This window comes from Nelusetta ayraudi, unplaced genomic scaffold, assembly GCF_046127955.1.
Source record: "Nelusetta ayraudi isolate G7.1 ecotype Tasmania unplaced genomic scaffold, CSIRO-AGI_Nayr_v1 ptg000071l, whole genome shotgun sequence".
Taxonomy (NCBI): Eukaryota; Metazoa; Chordata; class Actinopteri; order Tetraodontiformes; family Monacanthidae; genus Nelusetta; species Nelusetta ayraudi.
This window is the reverse complement of record NW_027466121.1, coordinates 205,227-219,991: the sequence shown is the minus strand read 5'-3', so window position 1 is coordinate 219,991 and position 14,765 is coordinate 205,227. Positions and strand designations below refer to the sequence as shown.

Below are 14,765 nucleotides of genomic sequence, written 5' to 3'. Positions count from 1 at the left end.
CCCCCCCTCCAAACCCATGACGACTATTGACTGCTAACCCGTCTGCGTTTTTAGCTCCCTCATCTCGGCTTATTTATAGAATAATGCATCAGACGAGCTCGCGGGGAGGAAGTGTCACGCAGGGCTGCCGCTCCATCAGCATTTGCAAACATCCCGACTGCAGATTTCTGACCGGCTCAGATGCCCCCCACAAACCACACAAATACACACACACACACACACACACACACACACACACACACGTGTATATACATACATATATATATATATATAGAGAGAGAGAGAGAGGGAGAGATATACATATAGATAGATATAGATATACATAAGGCATATATATATGCAGTTCATATATACATATGTATATCTATATATGCATATGTGTATACATATATATGTATATGTATATATATGTGTGTGGTTTATATGTATGTATATGTGTATGTATGTATGTATATATATATACACACATACATATATATATAAATATGTATACATATGTATATGTATGTATGTATACATATATATATATATATATATATACATATATGTATGTATGTATACGTATATGTGTATACATTTCTATGTTGTATATATACACTTGTACTTATGTATATATACACACATGCACACGTATATGTGTGTGTACACATATTCATCATCCCGTGAGGCTGTTATGAATGCTGTGTGTGTGTGTGTGTGTGTGTGTGTGCCTGTCAGCTTGAAAAAACAACAACAAACAAACAAACAAACAAACAAGAAAACCTTCCTGGAACTCTTAGCAGCCCAAGACACAGCATGTTGTGTTCGATGTGAGGTGGCACGTTCCGTCGGCGCCCGTTCGGGAGCACATGCGCGGGCGGGTACACGAGCGGGAACGGACACCCGGGGGCCGGCGGCACAGATGTCCTCGCGTTGGCAAAACATTTGCGCAAACTGATAGGAGGGACGAAAGGACGTCAGGATCCCGCCGGAGCCGCGGTCCGCCGCTCGCGGGATGAAATATTAACGTTGGCAATCTGAAAAGCAAAGCTGGAGCACCACCGGCGTGACCGCGGCGGAGATAAGGAGGGGCTCCGCTATTCACGTCGCGAGTGCGGCCATAAAAACAGCCGTTGTGTGAACGAAAACGGGGGGGAAAAAAAGAAGAAAAAAATGCCTTGTTTGCGCTGCAAGGTCAGCTTAACCAGGCACTGAACCCAGACACACAGGCGGAGGAGGAAGAGGAGAGACTGGGAGGAAGGCAGAGCGAGCTGGATGGACACACAGAGAGAAAAGAAAGAAAAGAAAAGAAGGAATTCAAAGATAAAGCCAACGTGCAACGTTGCTGGCAAACTTGTGTAGCAATGCGCGGTGGAAAACAGGAGAAAAAAAAACCAACCGATAGCACCTGTTAGCTCGGGCCACGCGGCTGCACTACCGCTATCGTCCACTGCGCAAACTGCTCCGAGCACACAAACACACACCCATGCACAGTTGCAAGGCCACGCAGGGACACGCACCTGATAAGCAGCCGTACCCCAGCGTGCACTCCCCCTTCCCGACCCCCCCCGCCCCCCTGCCCCTTATCATTAGCACACAGCAAGAAATGCCCCGCCGCCCAGCACTTCCCTTTATGTCATTAAGATCAACAGTGACAGCTGGACAAAATGTACTGTAACCAGATAAAACTGCGCGAGGAGGGAGGGAGGGAAGGGAAGGGAAGGGAAGGAGCGTGGGTGGAAGGTTTGTTGGATCAGCGACCTGCCACAGACGACAACAATGGGACGGCGGGGATGCACTGATATGTACATTGTGGCAGCAAACAGCGGCCGCGGGGCAGTTTGATCTCAGGAGGAGGAGGAGGAGGAGGATGGGATTTTATTTTATTTTTTTGTAGCGTGAACGGTGGCGTTATTATTATTGTTTTGATTTTGCAAAAAAAAAAAAACAGTCAGCTAGTAAGGACTGTTCTGGTCCTCATACACCCTTTAGGTTCAAAGAGACAAAGACTGACCCTCAGTGAGGTTCTGTAAGGGACCGTTTCTCAATATTTAATTTCCAAAGCGCCTCTAAAGATGCAGAAATTACATTCGTTTTCTCAGGCCACTGGCAGAGAGATGAGAGCAACGCGGGGGGGTGTGGGGGGTGTGGGGGGGGGGGGAGAGAAAGGTTCAGAGAGGGAAAAAAAAAAAATCACCATCACTTACTTATTTGATCCCCGTTGAATCATTTGAGGCGCGGAATTGTAAGAAATGATTATCACATCTAAAGCAGTGAATTAGATGGCCGCAGTTTGGGAATTCAAGCAATTTCTTTTTTTTTTTGTCCAGTGTATTGGGAGGGGAAAGGGAGGGGGAGGGGGGGCGCAAAGTGAGAATGAGGTTGTGAGGACGGAGGAGGAAGGACGGGAAATTATTTTTCGGAGGGTGTGCGCAGGACTTCCTGGACGGCTCGAGCTTCCCAGAATTCCCTCCTGGTCTGATAGTCGCTGATGTCAAGAGTTTGACGGTGCATCGCAAGTTTGCTGAAGGTTTGATGTGAAATGACCTGCTGTGTGTGTAACTCCAGCAGGGGGCTGCAGCTAACACTGCACACACACACACACACACACACACACACACACACACACACACACATGACAAGTGGATGACAAGAGTGACTTACATCCTCACACTTGTGATCCTTAATGGCTCCATTATCACTTCTATGGTTATGCATTAACAAAAACAGGCATTGGAATCGCAATCACAAAGACACACATGTGCACATGCACGCACACAATAAAGGGATCACTGTGAGGCTCCGCCCCCTGCTGCAAACCCCCGACAACAGAGGAACCGGTCCAACCTGCCGGGGAAGACTGTGCGCCACTCACAATCCGAGGCATTAGCGGCACTTCCTGTGTTTTCAAAACACTCATACATCACAAGCGCCGACAGACCAGGACGTCCAGCTTCCAGAGACGCTCAAAGGAAGCCAAACGCAAGCGGGGCGAAATGGACCTGCCCTCCGCCACTCCGCCCGGGCCATTTAAAATTTCACGCCGATTGTGCGTCAGAACTCGTTTTCACGTGTCGAGACGACCGAGATAAGGAGGAAGGGAAAAAAAAAAAAAAAAAACCCTCTCTGCAGCTGTCACATGTCTCTGTGCCAGCCTTCCCAACTTTTCCTGTGGACTCTGCACTCAAACATGAGCCAAGAGTGGTGCACATGCCACCCCCGGGCGACAAGGGTGTGTGATATTTCAGCAGGGCGTGTGATGCTGCTGCTGCTGCTGCTGCTGCTGCTGACGCTGCTGCAGCTCGGAGCCCGTCAGGGCCGCAGATCAAACTAATTCAGCCGGCAGATGCCTTTTGTCGTGAGGTCAGGTGACTCACCGGCACCAACAACCTACACATTCTTAAGAGGTTGCAAAGTATTCACATTATGTACTTAAGTGATGTACGGATACTTGTAGAAAAAAAAGTAAAAGTAGTAAAAGTAAAAGTAAAAGCAATGATTCAACTCCTTTACTCGAGTAAAAATAAAAAGTACTGGTTGTAAAATGTACTGAAGTAAAATTATTTTTTTTGCCATACTCTTTTGATAATATATGGCAGTGTTTTTTGTTTTTTTTCAACTGCAGCACTAATATCTATGACCAGTCACTGACACAAACAGCAACATAACAGTGACCAATGTTATTTTTTACATTTCTTTTTTTTCGCTGTACTGACACTGTACTGAACAGTGTCGAGTACCTCAAAGCCAAAGTACTCCAAAATAATCTCTCCCTAAAATATGATCCACTTTCTTATTAAACTGCATAACATCATAGTCCAAATAGCTCTGCTTCCATCAATAACAACTGTAATACTAAGTTTTAAACCTAAAAGTAACTAGCAGGCTTTCCCAATGCAAGGAGTAGAAAAACACAGATTTTTGTCTACAAATGTGAGGAGCAAAAGCAAAAAGTCATCAGAAAAGTAAGCATTCAAGTAAAGCGCAGATACCTGAGAAACCTCCTTAAGTACAGTAACAAAGTACTGCTCCATCCCATCTACACACGCCTGACACTCAATGCAACTTTGGCCGCGGCAAAACGTACATTCAGAAGGGCTTTTAAAAGATTACACCGCGCGCACAAACAACAAGCGCTGGCGAACAAATTTAGCAGAGCCTTCGTGTCCCTAATCCAGCGGGACGCCGTCCCGTAAACATGGCCGCCGCCGCCGCCGCCGCAGGAGCCCGAGGAAGCAAACACGAGCGGCCGAGTCGCGTCGCTGATTCAGCGTGAAAACCCCCCCCCCGCGGCCTCAGACGATTATTTTTACGGCGTCCTGACGGTCGCAAATAGCAAAGCCGGGGGCAGGCGAACGGCTATTCTGACCGGCGGCTTTAACGCCCCACATGCCGAGCAGCCTGTGTTTGAAGAGGGTCCTGTTTGGAAATGGCCCGCGTCTGATGCTGAAATGAGGGCCCGTTTTTTTTTTTTAGAGCCTGCGACAAGAGCAGTGACTGGTGGGAGAGGAAGAGTGAATTAAGCTGAAACGTTGCTCGACCAAAAAATGGCCGGTTTCGATTTCGATTCCCGCGGTCAGTTTCTGAGGCTGCGTTCAGACTGCAGGCGAATCTGATTCAAATCAGATTCCTTCTCAAATACTTTTTTTAGCAAGTGTCCAAATGGCGCCATATCATTGCGACAGCGGAACCTGTTGCGATACATGGCCTGGAGCTTGGCTTGAATGGAGCTATCTCGCCCGCAGACTGATGAGCCAATGAGCTTCCTCCTCTGTCCAGGGACTGCTGTTTGCTACTTCTTCTGTCCGCTCCTTTACATCTTGCGTCCCGTAGGAGTGACGTCCCGTCACGACGGTCAAAACCCATCGGTGTGTTTTGGAGCTGTTCGCACTGAGACGCGTCCGTCCAAATGCCATTTGAAACGACCTCCCAATAGGTGGTTTCAATCCGTTTTGGCAAAAATGGGATTTCATGTGATGTGTGACTGTTCAGACTACAAAAGAGCCAATCCGGTTTCAATCGGGATGGGCTGAAAATCGTATTTTGCCTAAAATCCAGGTCTGACACAATACAGAGAAAGACCGCTGATACGATGAAGCTGTTAGAAGAATCAGAGAGTGACTCCGATGCCTCCTGATGTCCTCAAAGTTTTTTTTGTTTCATTCTCCCAAGTGGCCTCTGTCTCACAGGGGGGCCCAGCGGCGGGGAGGGAGGTGTGAACCAGTTTGCTGACCTGGGCCGCTGAAACAGGGCCCCCTCCCCACATCACCAAGCGGCTGAATGTCAACTTTTGCCCTCTTTCCCCTCCTCTCTCTCTCTCTTCTGTCTCTCCGGCCTCTCTTGTAAAGTAGTGAAGGGGTGAGAACATGTTTGTGTGTGTTAGCAGCTGCTGGGCTCCGTCAGTGGGGGTGGGTAGTCGGGGTGGGCGAGGCGCCTCGTCCGGAGAGATGGAAGGAGGAGGAGGAGGGTTGAAAGACCTCCACCCACCACCACCCACCCATCCTGCCCTCCGATGCCTCAAAATGAAATCCCCCCACCCCCCGGAGCGGACCTCCCCTCTGGCCGGACCAGCAACCCCCTGACCTCAAGCGGTGCCCCCCCCCCCCCCCGGACTCGAACTCCTCCCCCGACCAACACCCTGACTACCCTCCCTCCTCCACCTCCAGCCTCTCTTTCTCTCTCCCTCCCTCCCTCCCTCCACCACTTCATTCCCTTTGAGGAGGCTGCCGGGCGTTCATCTGCATTTTCATTTAACGCTGCGACGCATCCGGAGCCCCAGCAGTGCAAACACACGCTGCCCTCTTTACCGAGCCGGGGAGCCTCAGAATGTTTACTGAAACTTTATAAATGACAGGCCGCGCTAACACACACACACACACACACACACACACACACACACACGAGGAGTGCACGCTTGAGGACCCCCCCTTTTTTTCCACAATAAATGTCACAGTTGTTTTCTTTTGGCTAAGCACAAGAGTCCTTCACGGCAAGCCAAACACCCTCCGCTATCGCTCGGCGGAGGAATAACATGATAATGAACAGGTAAGTACCTTGTAAAGCTGACAAAGCCACAACCCCTCGCTTTGAAAATAAAGATCTGAACGATCTGGGGGGGGGTTTCCATCCGTTGTGTATTTGTGGCAATGAATATATTGAAAAACATATTTGGGATATTATATATCGGCATGACTTCCACCGTCTGTCCCTCGCAGAGCGCAGATATCCTGAATGAATGAATGCCCCTGAATGCATCACCTGAACTTGATTGCATGAAGAACAGGTCATTTAACTTCCCTGCTCGTGGCCATGGGGGGGGCAAAGTATTCCTATTGTGTACTTAAGTAATGTATGGATACTTCTAGAGTAAAAGTAATAAAAGTAAAAGTAATGATTGAACTCCTTAACTCAAGTAAAAATGAAAAGTACAGGTTCTAAAATGTACTTTTCAACTCAAAGAGCGCAGACATCCTGAATGAATGAATGCCCCTGAATGCATCACCTGGACTTAATTGCATGAACAACACATCCTCTAACTTCCTTGCTCGTGGCCAGGGGTGGCAAAGTATTCACATTATGTACTGGAGTAATGTAGGGATACTGGTAGAGAAAAATAAAAAGTAAAAGTAGTAAAAGTGAAAGTAAACTCCTTAACTCAAGTAAAAAATAAAAAAGTACGGGTTCTAAAATGTACTTTTCTACTCCAAGAGCGCAGATATCCTGAATGAATAAATGCCCCTTGAATGCATCATAAAGAGCGCGACATAAAGAACCCTTCATTTAACATCCTCTCTTTTATTGATACCAGTTGCTATAAAGGAAAAAGAGACTTTACAAAAACAAGCCGACAGAAGGTTTGAGCCGCGAGAAAAGGACCTGCGAGCGAACACAGCGCCAAGCAGAGCGAGCGAGAGAAGTCTGAGGCTGCTCATTTCCATGCCTGTTGACTCCTTTGACTAGCGCGGTCCTTGTCCACGGCACCCACCCCCCTCCCCCCCCTCTCCTCCATCCGTTGGTCTGTGCCTTTTTGCCTCCTGGCACTGGGGGCAGAAATGGGCTTGAGTGCTCGACTGGGCTTTGAAGTCCTTTTGGTTATCAGCCAAGCGGAGCGCTGTACCTGCAGCCATCTGTGAAGGGGGGGAGAGGGGGGGGGGGCAGCAGCCGACCCATCACTCCGCCGTGGCGGGGGCTGAGTGGGCAGCGGCGTCGGAGCTGGTGGCGGCACTTAGTCCGTGTTGGCTACCCGCAACACAGTAAAGCCCTTTGCTGTGTCCGTGTCAATGAATACTGATGCACGGCGGCGAGCGTAAAAAGCACAGGCTGCGAGTCTTGTATAATTCAGTCCACTTTTCTTTTTTCTTCCCCCCCCCCCCTCCAGCTTATTTCCGGGATCAGGCTGTATACTCTGCCGTCCTCGGGGTAAAGGGGGCGGTGTTGGAGCGGAATTGCAGCGGCGGCTATTAAAGATTTGATTAAAACTAAACAACAGCTTTTCATTTCGGCGCCGCCAAAGATTGGGATCTTTTGTTTTCACAAAGCGGCGGGAAAAAAAGGGAGGAGGACAGGAGAACAGGAAAAGGACGACCATCCTGTTCAGCTGTAGCACCTCACATCAGTGGGCCCCCCAACGATATTTTCAGGGACTGGCACGATAAATTGAAACTTTATTAGCAGCGTCCTCTTAACATAGCGACAACAAGGTAACATGAGCAACATACGCTTTTTTTCTTTCTCAATACTCTGAAGGCTGCTGGTCTTTGAATGCAGGGTGCTTGGTTTCTGAGTGGCAAAGCAGTTTTGAAGGCTTCATTAGAGAGCCGGTCGCCGCATGTTAAGCTGAGTGGGCTTGTTGCGTAGGACTCCCGGTATTGTCAGTCAAACGTTGCTTTCTTTTTCTTGGAAGTCGTGGACTATTCTGTCTTCTCGTTGGGCCCTTTTCCTCTTTCCACAGACGTTTGTTTTCACTCATGTTGTTCGCTAGCTTGCTAGCTGCTAGCTTGCTGGCTCGTGGGTTTAATCTAGTGGGAACGTATCACGTGACCGAGACAATCTAGTAATTTTTCAGAATGAAATTGTTCAGAGTCAGATAACAAATCAAATAGAATTAATCTAACGGAACTGCCCGTACTGGTCTGCGACCCAGGGGTTGGAGACCACTGCCTTACATCATCCGCGGCAAACTTTTAAAATTTGTTTTGCACTCTTTTGCATTGGCGTGGCCAAGGCTTCGAGAGGCCCGACAATCCTGCGACACGCTGGACTGGTGTGACAGGCAGGACATTATCACAAACAATAGGATTAAGACCTGAGGCTGCGCGTTACAAAAAAAAAAGCCCACAATTGTGTGTGTGTGTGTGTGTGTGTGTGTGTCTGTGTGTCTGTGTGTGTGTGTGGCTAAAGATGTCAATAAGAAAAGCTGGGGGGGGGGCTAGAAGGGAGGACTGGGACGGGGGGGTGGAGGTCTTGATTAGAGAGAACAAAAAAGCTACAGTATTAAGACCTCTTCTCTTCAGACTGGCCCCTAATTACGCACGCACGCACACACACACACACACACATACACACGCACACTCACGCGTACATGTGGGCTTCCAATCTGGCCATCAGGCTGTTGCCGAAGTGTCACATGGGCAGCATGTGCGCCGGCCCATCCCCGCTCGGCTTATCAACAAACAGAGTGGGATGGAAGGGCAGATAAGAGATAGGGATGGGGGTGGGGCAGAGAGGAGAGACGCCAGCCCAGGCGGCGAGGGAGAGGAGGGGGGGGGGGGCACTGGCAAATGACGATAATGGCAGAACGAGCGGGAGATATTTGCGCGAAAAGCAAGAACACAACATCGTCGGTGTATCGAGTCCCCAATTTTTCTCTGGCCGTCGGTGTCCCTGGCGTAATTATCCCTCCACCCGGCCGAGTTCACAGGAGAGCCTCTCTCACCGTCGAGAAGGAGCAAAACGTGAACCTTTGTGCAGAGAATTCCCAGCACCGGCGGCAGCAGTCTGAGCAGTTTCCAACGCAACCCCCGGCTGTTTTCTGTTATTTCTTCACGCTAAAAGGGCAAAAAGCGCGGGTATCACATGCAGGAGACTACTGATAAAAAAAAAAAATGGGCCGGGACGATCTGGAAAGTTCATTCAAAAGGCTGCAAAGACAAAATTAAAAGTGCCTTAAAGTTCCTGTGGACAAAATCTTTCCAGTCTTCAAGACAGATGAGAGGAGCTGGCGTTTGTTTGTTCGCTGCTTCTCCGTCTCTGAGTTTCGATTAAGTTTTAATTGTGTTGATTCACACTGTTTTTCCATTATTTTTTTTATCTGTGGCACTTTTAGATTTACTAATGAAAAGTGCTTCATAAATAAAATGTATTATTATTCTTATTATAAATGGCAGTTTTGCACGATAAAGTGAAACTGGGGCAACGAATCTTCAGCTGCCCCCTTTTTCTTTCTCCTCTGCAAAAAGCAAGAGCGAGAGAGTGAAGGAGGGGGAGGACTGAGGGACAGAGTGAGTGTACAAAACGTACACTGACTGAACTTTTTCCAAGTCTTTCTTTTTCAAACAATCAGCTATTCTTGCATCCTCAACGTCCTGACACTGTTACATAGGTCGGTCCTCTGCGGTCCCTCGCAGCCTGGAGACGACCCGCTGCTATCCGGACCAGTGACACCACCGGGGTCCTTCCACGTGGGCAACACGGAAATGCCTTGTGTAAGCAGTGGAGGGGACTGAGGGCTCCATCCTGACCAGCGAACGACCTCACTCTCCACCCCCAACCCCCCCTCCAAACACACACTTTCCTCTTTAATAGAACGTCATGTCAGCAGCTGATGTGCTCCGCTGCCTCAAGGGCCTTGGCGGCCGGAATTTGGGGGTGGGGGGGTGGAGGGGACTTTGTTAAAGACACTAAAACAGGAGGCTTAGCGGCCGCCGAGTCCAGAGCCGCAAAGCCGTCAAATTTTTTCCGGGCCGGGGCCAGCGGAAGGATGTCGCTGCTCCTCCGGAGGGGGAGCGACGACAGAGGATTCAAGGCTGAGACTCCGAGAGTCACACTGGCCTTTACCTCCCGACCCGTAGGCCTCTTGTTCAGTCTGACCCAGCCCGCACCCCCACTGGCGACCTCCTATCTCTGCTCCCGAAAGCCCCACATGACACCTGTGAACTAGTAGCTGCGTTTCCATTACCCCTAGAGTTGGGCAAAATCTAAATATCGCAATAAAGTGGCAATGGAATCCCCGACATTTCGAAAAACCTCTCAAATATCGCTAAAAGGTTTCGACGCTCTCATGAGGTGGTTTTCCAGACAGATCGATATAGAGGTATATCTCAAAAGTGTCATGGAAACACTTTTTTCACATTTATGCGTCAGCGGACGTGTTGGGGGTCACATGACCACATCACTTCAAGTGAAAATGTATCAAAGAGAAAAATATAACAACTCTTCTTGACAGCAAACAAGCGTTAACAAACAAACCGCAAACATAATTCTCGTAAATCCCGTGGCACGAGTTTTTACGAAAAATGTGTCCCGCGAACCCAGATTTTACGAGAATTACGGCTTACGTGCTTGCATTCAATGGATTCAATGGAATTGCATTCAATGGAAACCTGCAAATTGCATTTTTACTTTGCAGAAAAACTGTAACGGAAATGCACCTAGTGTCGCATCATGCAGCTCCCATATCCTGCCAGTCTTGAGAAAAACTCGCAACTCGGCTACTTTCTGCTCAAATGCTCCAACAAATCAATAGCGCCGAGAATCCCCCCCCAACACTAGATTTCACTTCCTTTTTTTTTTTCTTCTTTTCAAAAAGGAAGCTTTGAATAATGCAAAAGCAATACTTGTAAAAAAAAAATTAAAAAAGAGAGAAAAAAGGCGGCTTATCCATTTTCATAACCCTTTCTTTCCCAGCAAGCGAGGAACAAACCAGTCCGTTAGGCTGTGCACGGGGTCAACAAACTTGTTGGAAACTGCCACTGAGTTGGAGATAAACATTCGCGCTGGCACCTCGGTGGATTCGACGACTGTTCCTTCCTGCCAGATATTTAACTCTGCTCAACCCCTGCGCTCCTCCATCGCCCAACTGTGGATGGTTAAGAGCTAAACACACAAGCCTGCCTGTCATAACAGAGAGGAAGGGGAGCCCCCCGCCCCTCTCCCCACCCACCTCCTCCTCACTTCTCCCTGACCCTGCCACCCTGCTCGAACACTCGGCCCCAAAAAAAGCTCTTCCTTTAATTCTAATCAAAACTTTAAAAAGCTGCAACCTTGGGACTCTCGAGGAAGACATCAATCAAGCGGCTCCAAACAAGAATGAAGGGAAGTGAAGGGGAGGCCGGAGAGAAAGTCCGGCCTCCCCCTCTTCTCGCTGTGACCACCTTCTGGGCCACTCGGTCGGAGGAGTCGCTTCCCAAAAAGTCTCGCGAGCGTGCTTTCACTTCGCTCCAGATGAAGTCGCCTCCTTCCCCGCAGCCGTCCGTCTAATCAGCAGCGCGTACCCAGCGAACGGGCGACGGCGCGTGCGTAACGGAGCCACGCAGGTGCTAGCACTGCAACGTCCACATCCAGTCCGGAAAGACAGCGGGTACGAGACGGGACGGGCAGAGAGAGTTCGCTGGTGTCTGGCTGAGAAGCTTCTTGCACTGGAGCTGCTTCCATTTACCAGGCTGTGTTTGGGTTCACAAGGGGCTGAACTTCCAGGGTGAGCAGGGAGCTGCAGGAGGCCCCCCCAACTGAAGGCCATTGAGTCTGCGCCGAGAGACGAGCAAGAACTTCAGGGTTATTCGACAAAGAATGACGCGATTTCATGACCAATTGCGTCCATGTCTTAAACGTCCGATGACGTCAGGGAGGGATTCGCTCATAGCGTCGATGCTGTCCGTGCTTCGGGTGGTGAACACTTGTATAAGACAGGAAATAGACGTTGATTGTGAGTAGAACACTTGTGCCGCTGCAGGAGTTTTCTATTTCTACTTCTCCTTCTCCTACAGAATAAAAAAAAACAACAAACAAAGTCCACAAAGTGAAAAACACCAAAAGGGACTTCAAGTCCGGCTGAAAACTCTGAAAAGAGTCTTGAACTTGAAACGCCGGCGCTAAACGGCAAAATTGGAGGAAGTGGTTAATCATGTTGATTTAAGTTATTAGCTGCCCCGTAGCCAGGGGTGACTAATCACCATAATAGCCGGGGTGTACGTGAAGCACCCCCCACCACCCCCCCCCCCCCCCCACCACCACCACCCCAACCTCTCCCTCCCCTCACCCCCACCAAGACCTATTTTTCCACCCGAGACTTTGGCCATTTCCACCAGCGCTCCACATAGCAGGCCTCCCTCGGCAACCAGGGGAGGAGGAGGAGGAGGGCGAGGTCATTAATCCCCCCCCCCCCCACCGACTCCCCCCTCCACCGCCCCCCCCCCCCTTTCTCTCCCCTTCTCCCTGTCGCCGTGGCGAGCGGAGAAGCCCAGGAATGTAATTTACACTAATTACCTATAGCGCTCACAGAGCCTCGTTTCAGCTTTTTTTTTCAGCTATCCCCCCCCCCCCCCCTCTCGACCCCCCTCTCCGCTTTTCTTTCTTTATTTTTTTATTTTTTTTCCTGCGGCACGTACTCCACAACAAAAAGAATGGCGACAATGTTCCCCAAAACTAGTGACACGAGGAGGGTGAGTTCGGGGTGAGTTTGCAGCGAGCTCACACCGCCACCGCCGCCGCGTCACCCACGGTGGCCCGGTACATCCACAACATGATCCCGCTAGGACCCCCGCATCTGCTGCTGATTTGCCTGTAATGCCACTTGACATATTACTTTTCAACAGTCCCCCCCCCCCCATGGAAGTTTCGGAGAAAGAACACTTCCCTGCACCGCCGCTAGAGGGACTATAGAGTAGTTATCAAACATGAGGCTGTTGGGGGGGAGAAAAAAAATAAATACAGGAAACATGACGGGTCGATATTTGCCCCCACCCCCCACCCCCCTAAACTCCATGCGTGCGTGTGATCTACGAGCACTCCACATACACTGGGTGTTGCTCGTCCTCCTGTCACTTCTGACTGATGCTGGAGAAAACTGAACACGGCAAATCCATGCGTTTGTGTTCCCATCACCAGCCCCGGCGGCTGCCATTAAAATTGATTGGCTCGGCTTGCTTGCAGCAGGGACCGGCTGACAGTTGCCGGATCATAATGGGGCCGCTTTGCATTGTTTTACGTGAAATCGCCTTGCAGCGACGCAGCAACTGCAAGTACGTTGCTGTTTTGTCTGTGTGCGTATGTGTGTGTCAGGGCAGGCGGTGGTGGTGAAAGAGTCATTTAGAAGAAGCTGCACTGGCTGCAAACAATTTGGGGGGGTTCTGCGTCCCGCTCCAATTGAATTAGTCACAGCAACAACGCTGCAGCGATAGCGAATCTGGCTGCGTTCAAGGCTTCCCGGAAGAAAGCACGAATTTTGTTTGAGAATAAATAAACAAATATTAAAACAAAAAAACAAACAAAAAAAAAAAAACAACAGGGCTTGCTTGGGTAGATGATCCGATGCAGGGGTAACACATGAGGTCAGACAGTTTGGGGGTGGGGGGGGGATATTTGGAAACGAGAGGCTTTTGAGCAGTGAATGGAGTCGGGACCGATCGCTCTCCGACCTCCTGTCTGTCTGTCTGCCTGTCTGTGCCCGTAGCAGGGACGAAAACATGCGCATTTCGCCGCTACAGCTGCTGTTTGTTTACCCTCTTTCTCTTTTGGTGACCCACCATCAGCGATATTATCAGCAGCGGAGCTCGGCTCGGTTACGGGGGAGCGAGCGCGATCTGATCGGACGAGATTCTACATAACGTTGCGCCCCTGGGAAGGTACCAAAAAAAAATATATATAAAAAAAAAAATGACCAAGAAGCTCCGAGAGGCTGCAGCCGCTGCAACATCTGACACGTCCAGAATAGAAGCAAAAGCAAAAAAAAGAAAAAGAAAAGCAAAAAAGCAAATGCAATGTTTTTGTGGTTGGGGGGGGGATACGAGGCAGGGATGAGGGGGTCAAAGGCATCCATTCTAGCCGCAATTCACTGCACCGACAGGGCTGTGCGCGAAGTGACGGAGCCCCGCAGAGGAGGATGAGAGGCGAGCGGAACATCTTACCTTCGTATACAGGGGCCATCGGTGCAAGGGTTTCTGTTATTCATGGCAGAGAATAAAAGCGATGTTTCTTGTCAGAACTCAATGAAAATCTGCCATCTTGAAACGCTGCTGATGAGAGAGTCGCCGCGGTCTCCTGCATTACTGGCCCGGTTCATTAGTGACGGGGTGGCTCATCATTCATATCCAGGCGTTTCGATGGTTTGTTTGGGTTGTTTTTTTTTTTTTTTTTAATCGGCGACAGGAAGAGAGGCCGAGTTGATGTTAATCCACACACACACACAAAAAAAAAAAAAATAACACCGCGGCGTGGTTTCCTTGTGTTCCCCTCCAGAGGCTCCCGGTGATGAGCCGCGGTCACGGGCTCTGTTTTTCCCTCCTCCTCCGGCGGCTCCTCTTAGTTCAGCTATTGTGCGACATGTCTGTGGAGTGAGGAGTCTCGGCAAAAGTTGCAGTGGTCAGAGCGCAGCGAGTTTGGCGGCGTACAGTGAGCGAGTCGATCGCCGAGCGAGTCGATGCGGGGCGACGGGGAGGCGCGTCTCTCTCTCTCTCTCTCTCTCTCTCTCTCTCTCTCTCTCTCTCTCTGGGTCGTGGCTTTATCAAAAGTATATATATACATATATATATATATATATATATATATATATATATATATATATATATATA

General features: G+C 49.5%; 1 protein-coding gene across 5 annotated transcripts in view; it reads right to left on the bottom strand.

Annotated features, from left to right (window-relative positions):
• Positions 1-14,561, bottom strand: part of hipk2 (homeodomain interacting protein kinase 2) — a 78,631-nt gene extending 64,070 nt beyond the window's left edge. For 4 of the 5 annotated variants that reach the window (XM_076042527.1, XM_076042528.1, XM_076042530.1 and 1 more), the window contains exon 1: positions 14,103-14,561. In XM_076042527.1, coding sequence (XP_075898642.1) covers positions 14,103-14,121 — 19 coding nt within the window. In that variant the 5' untranslated portion in view covers positions 14,122-14,561. The remainder of the gene's footprint in view (positions 1-14,102) is intronic. The other variant, XM_076042529.1, reaches the window with a different exon arrangement.
• Between the last annotated feature and the right edge of the window lie 204 nt (positions 14,562-14,765).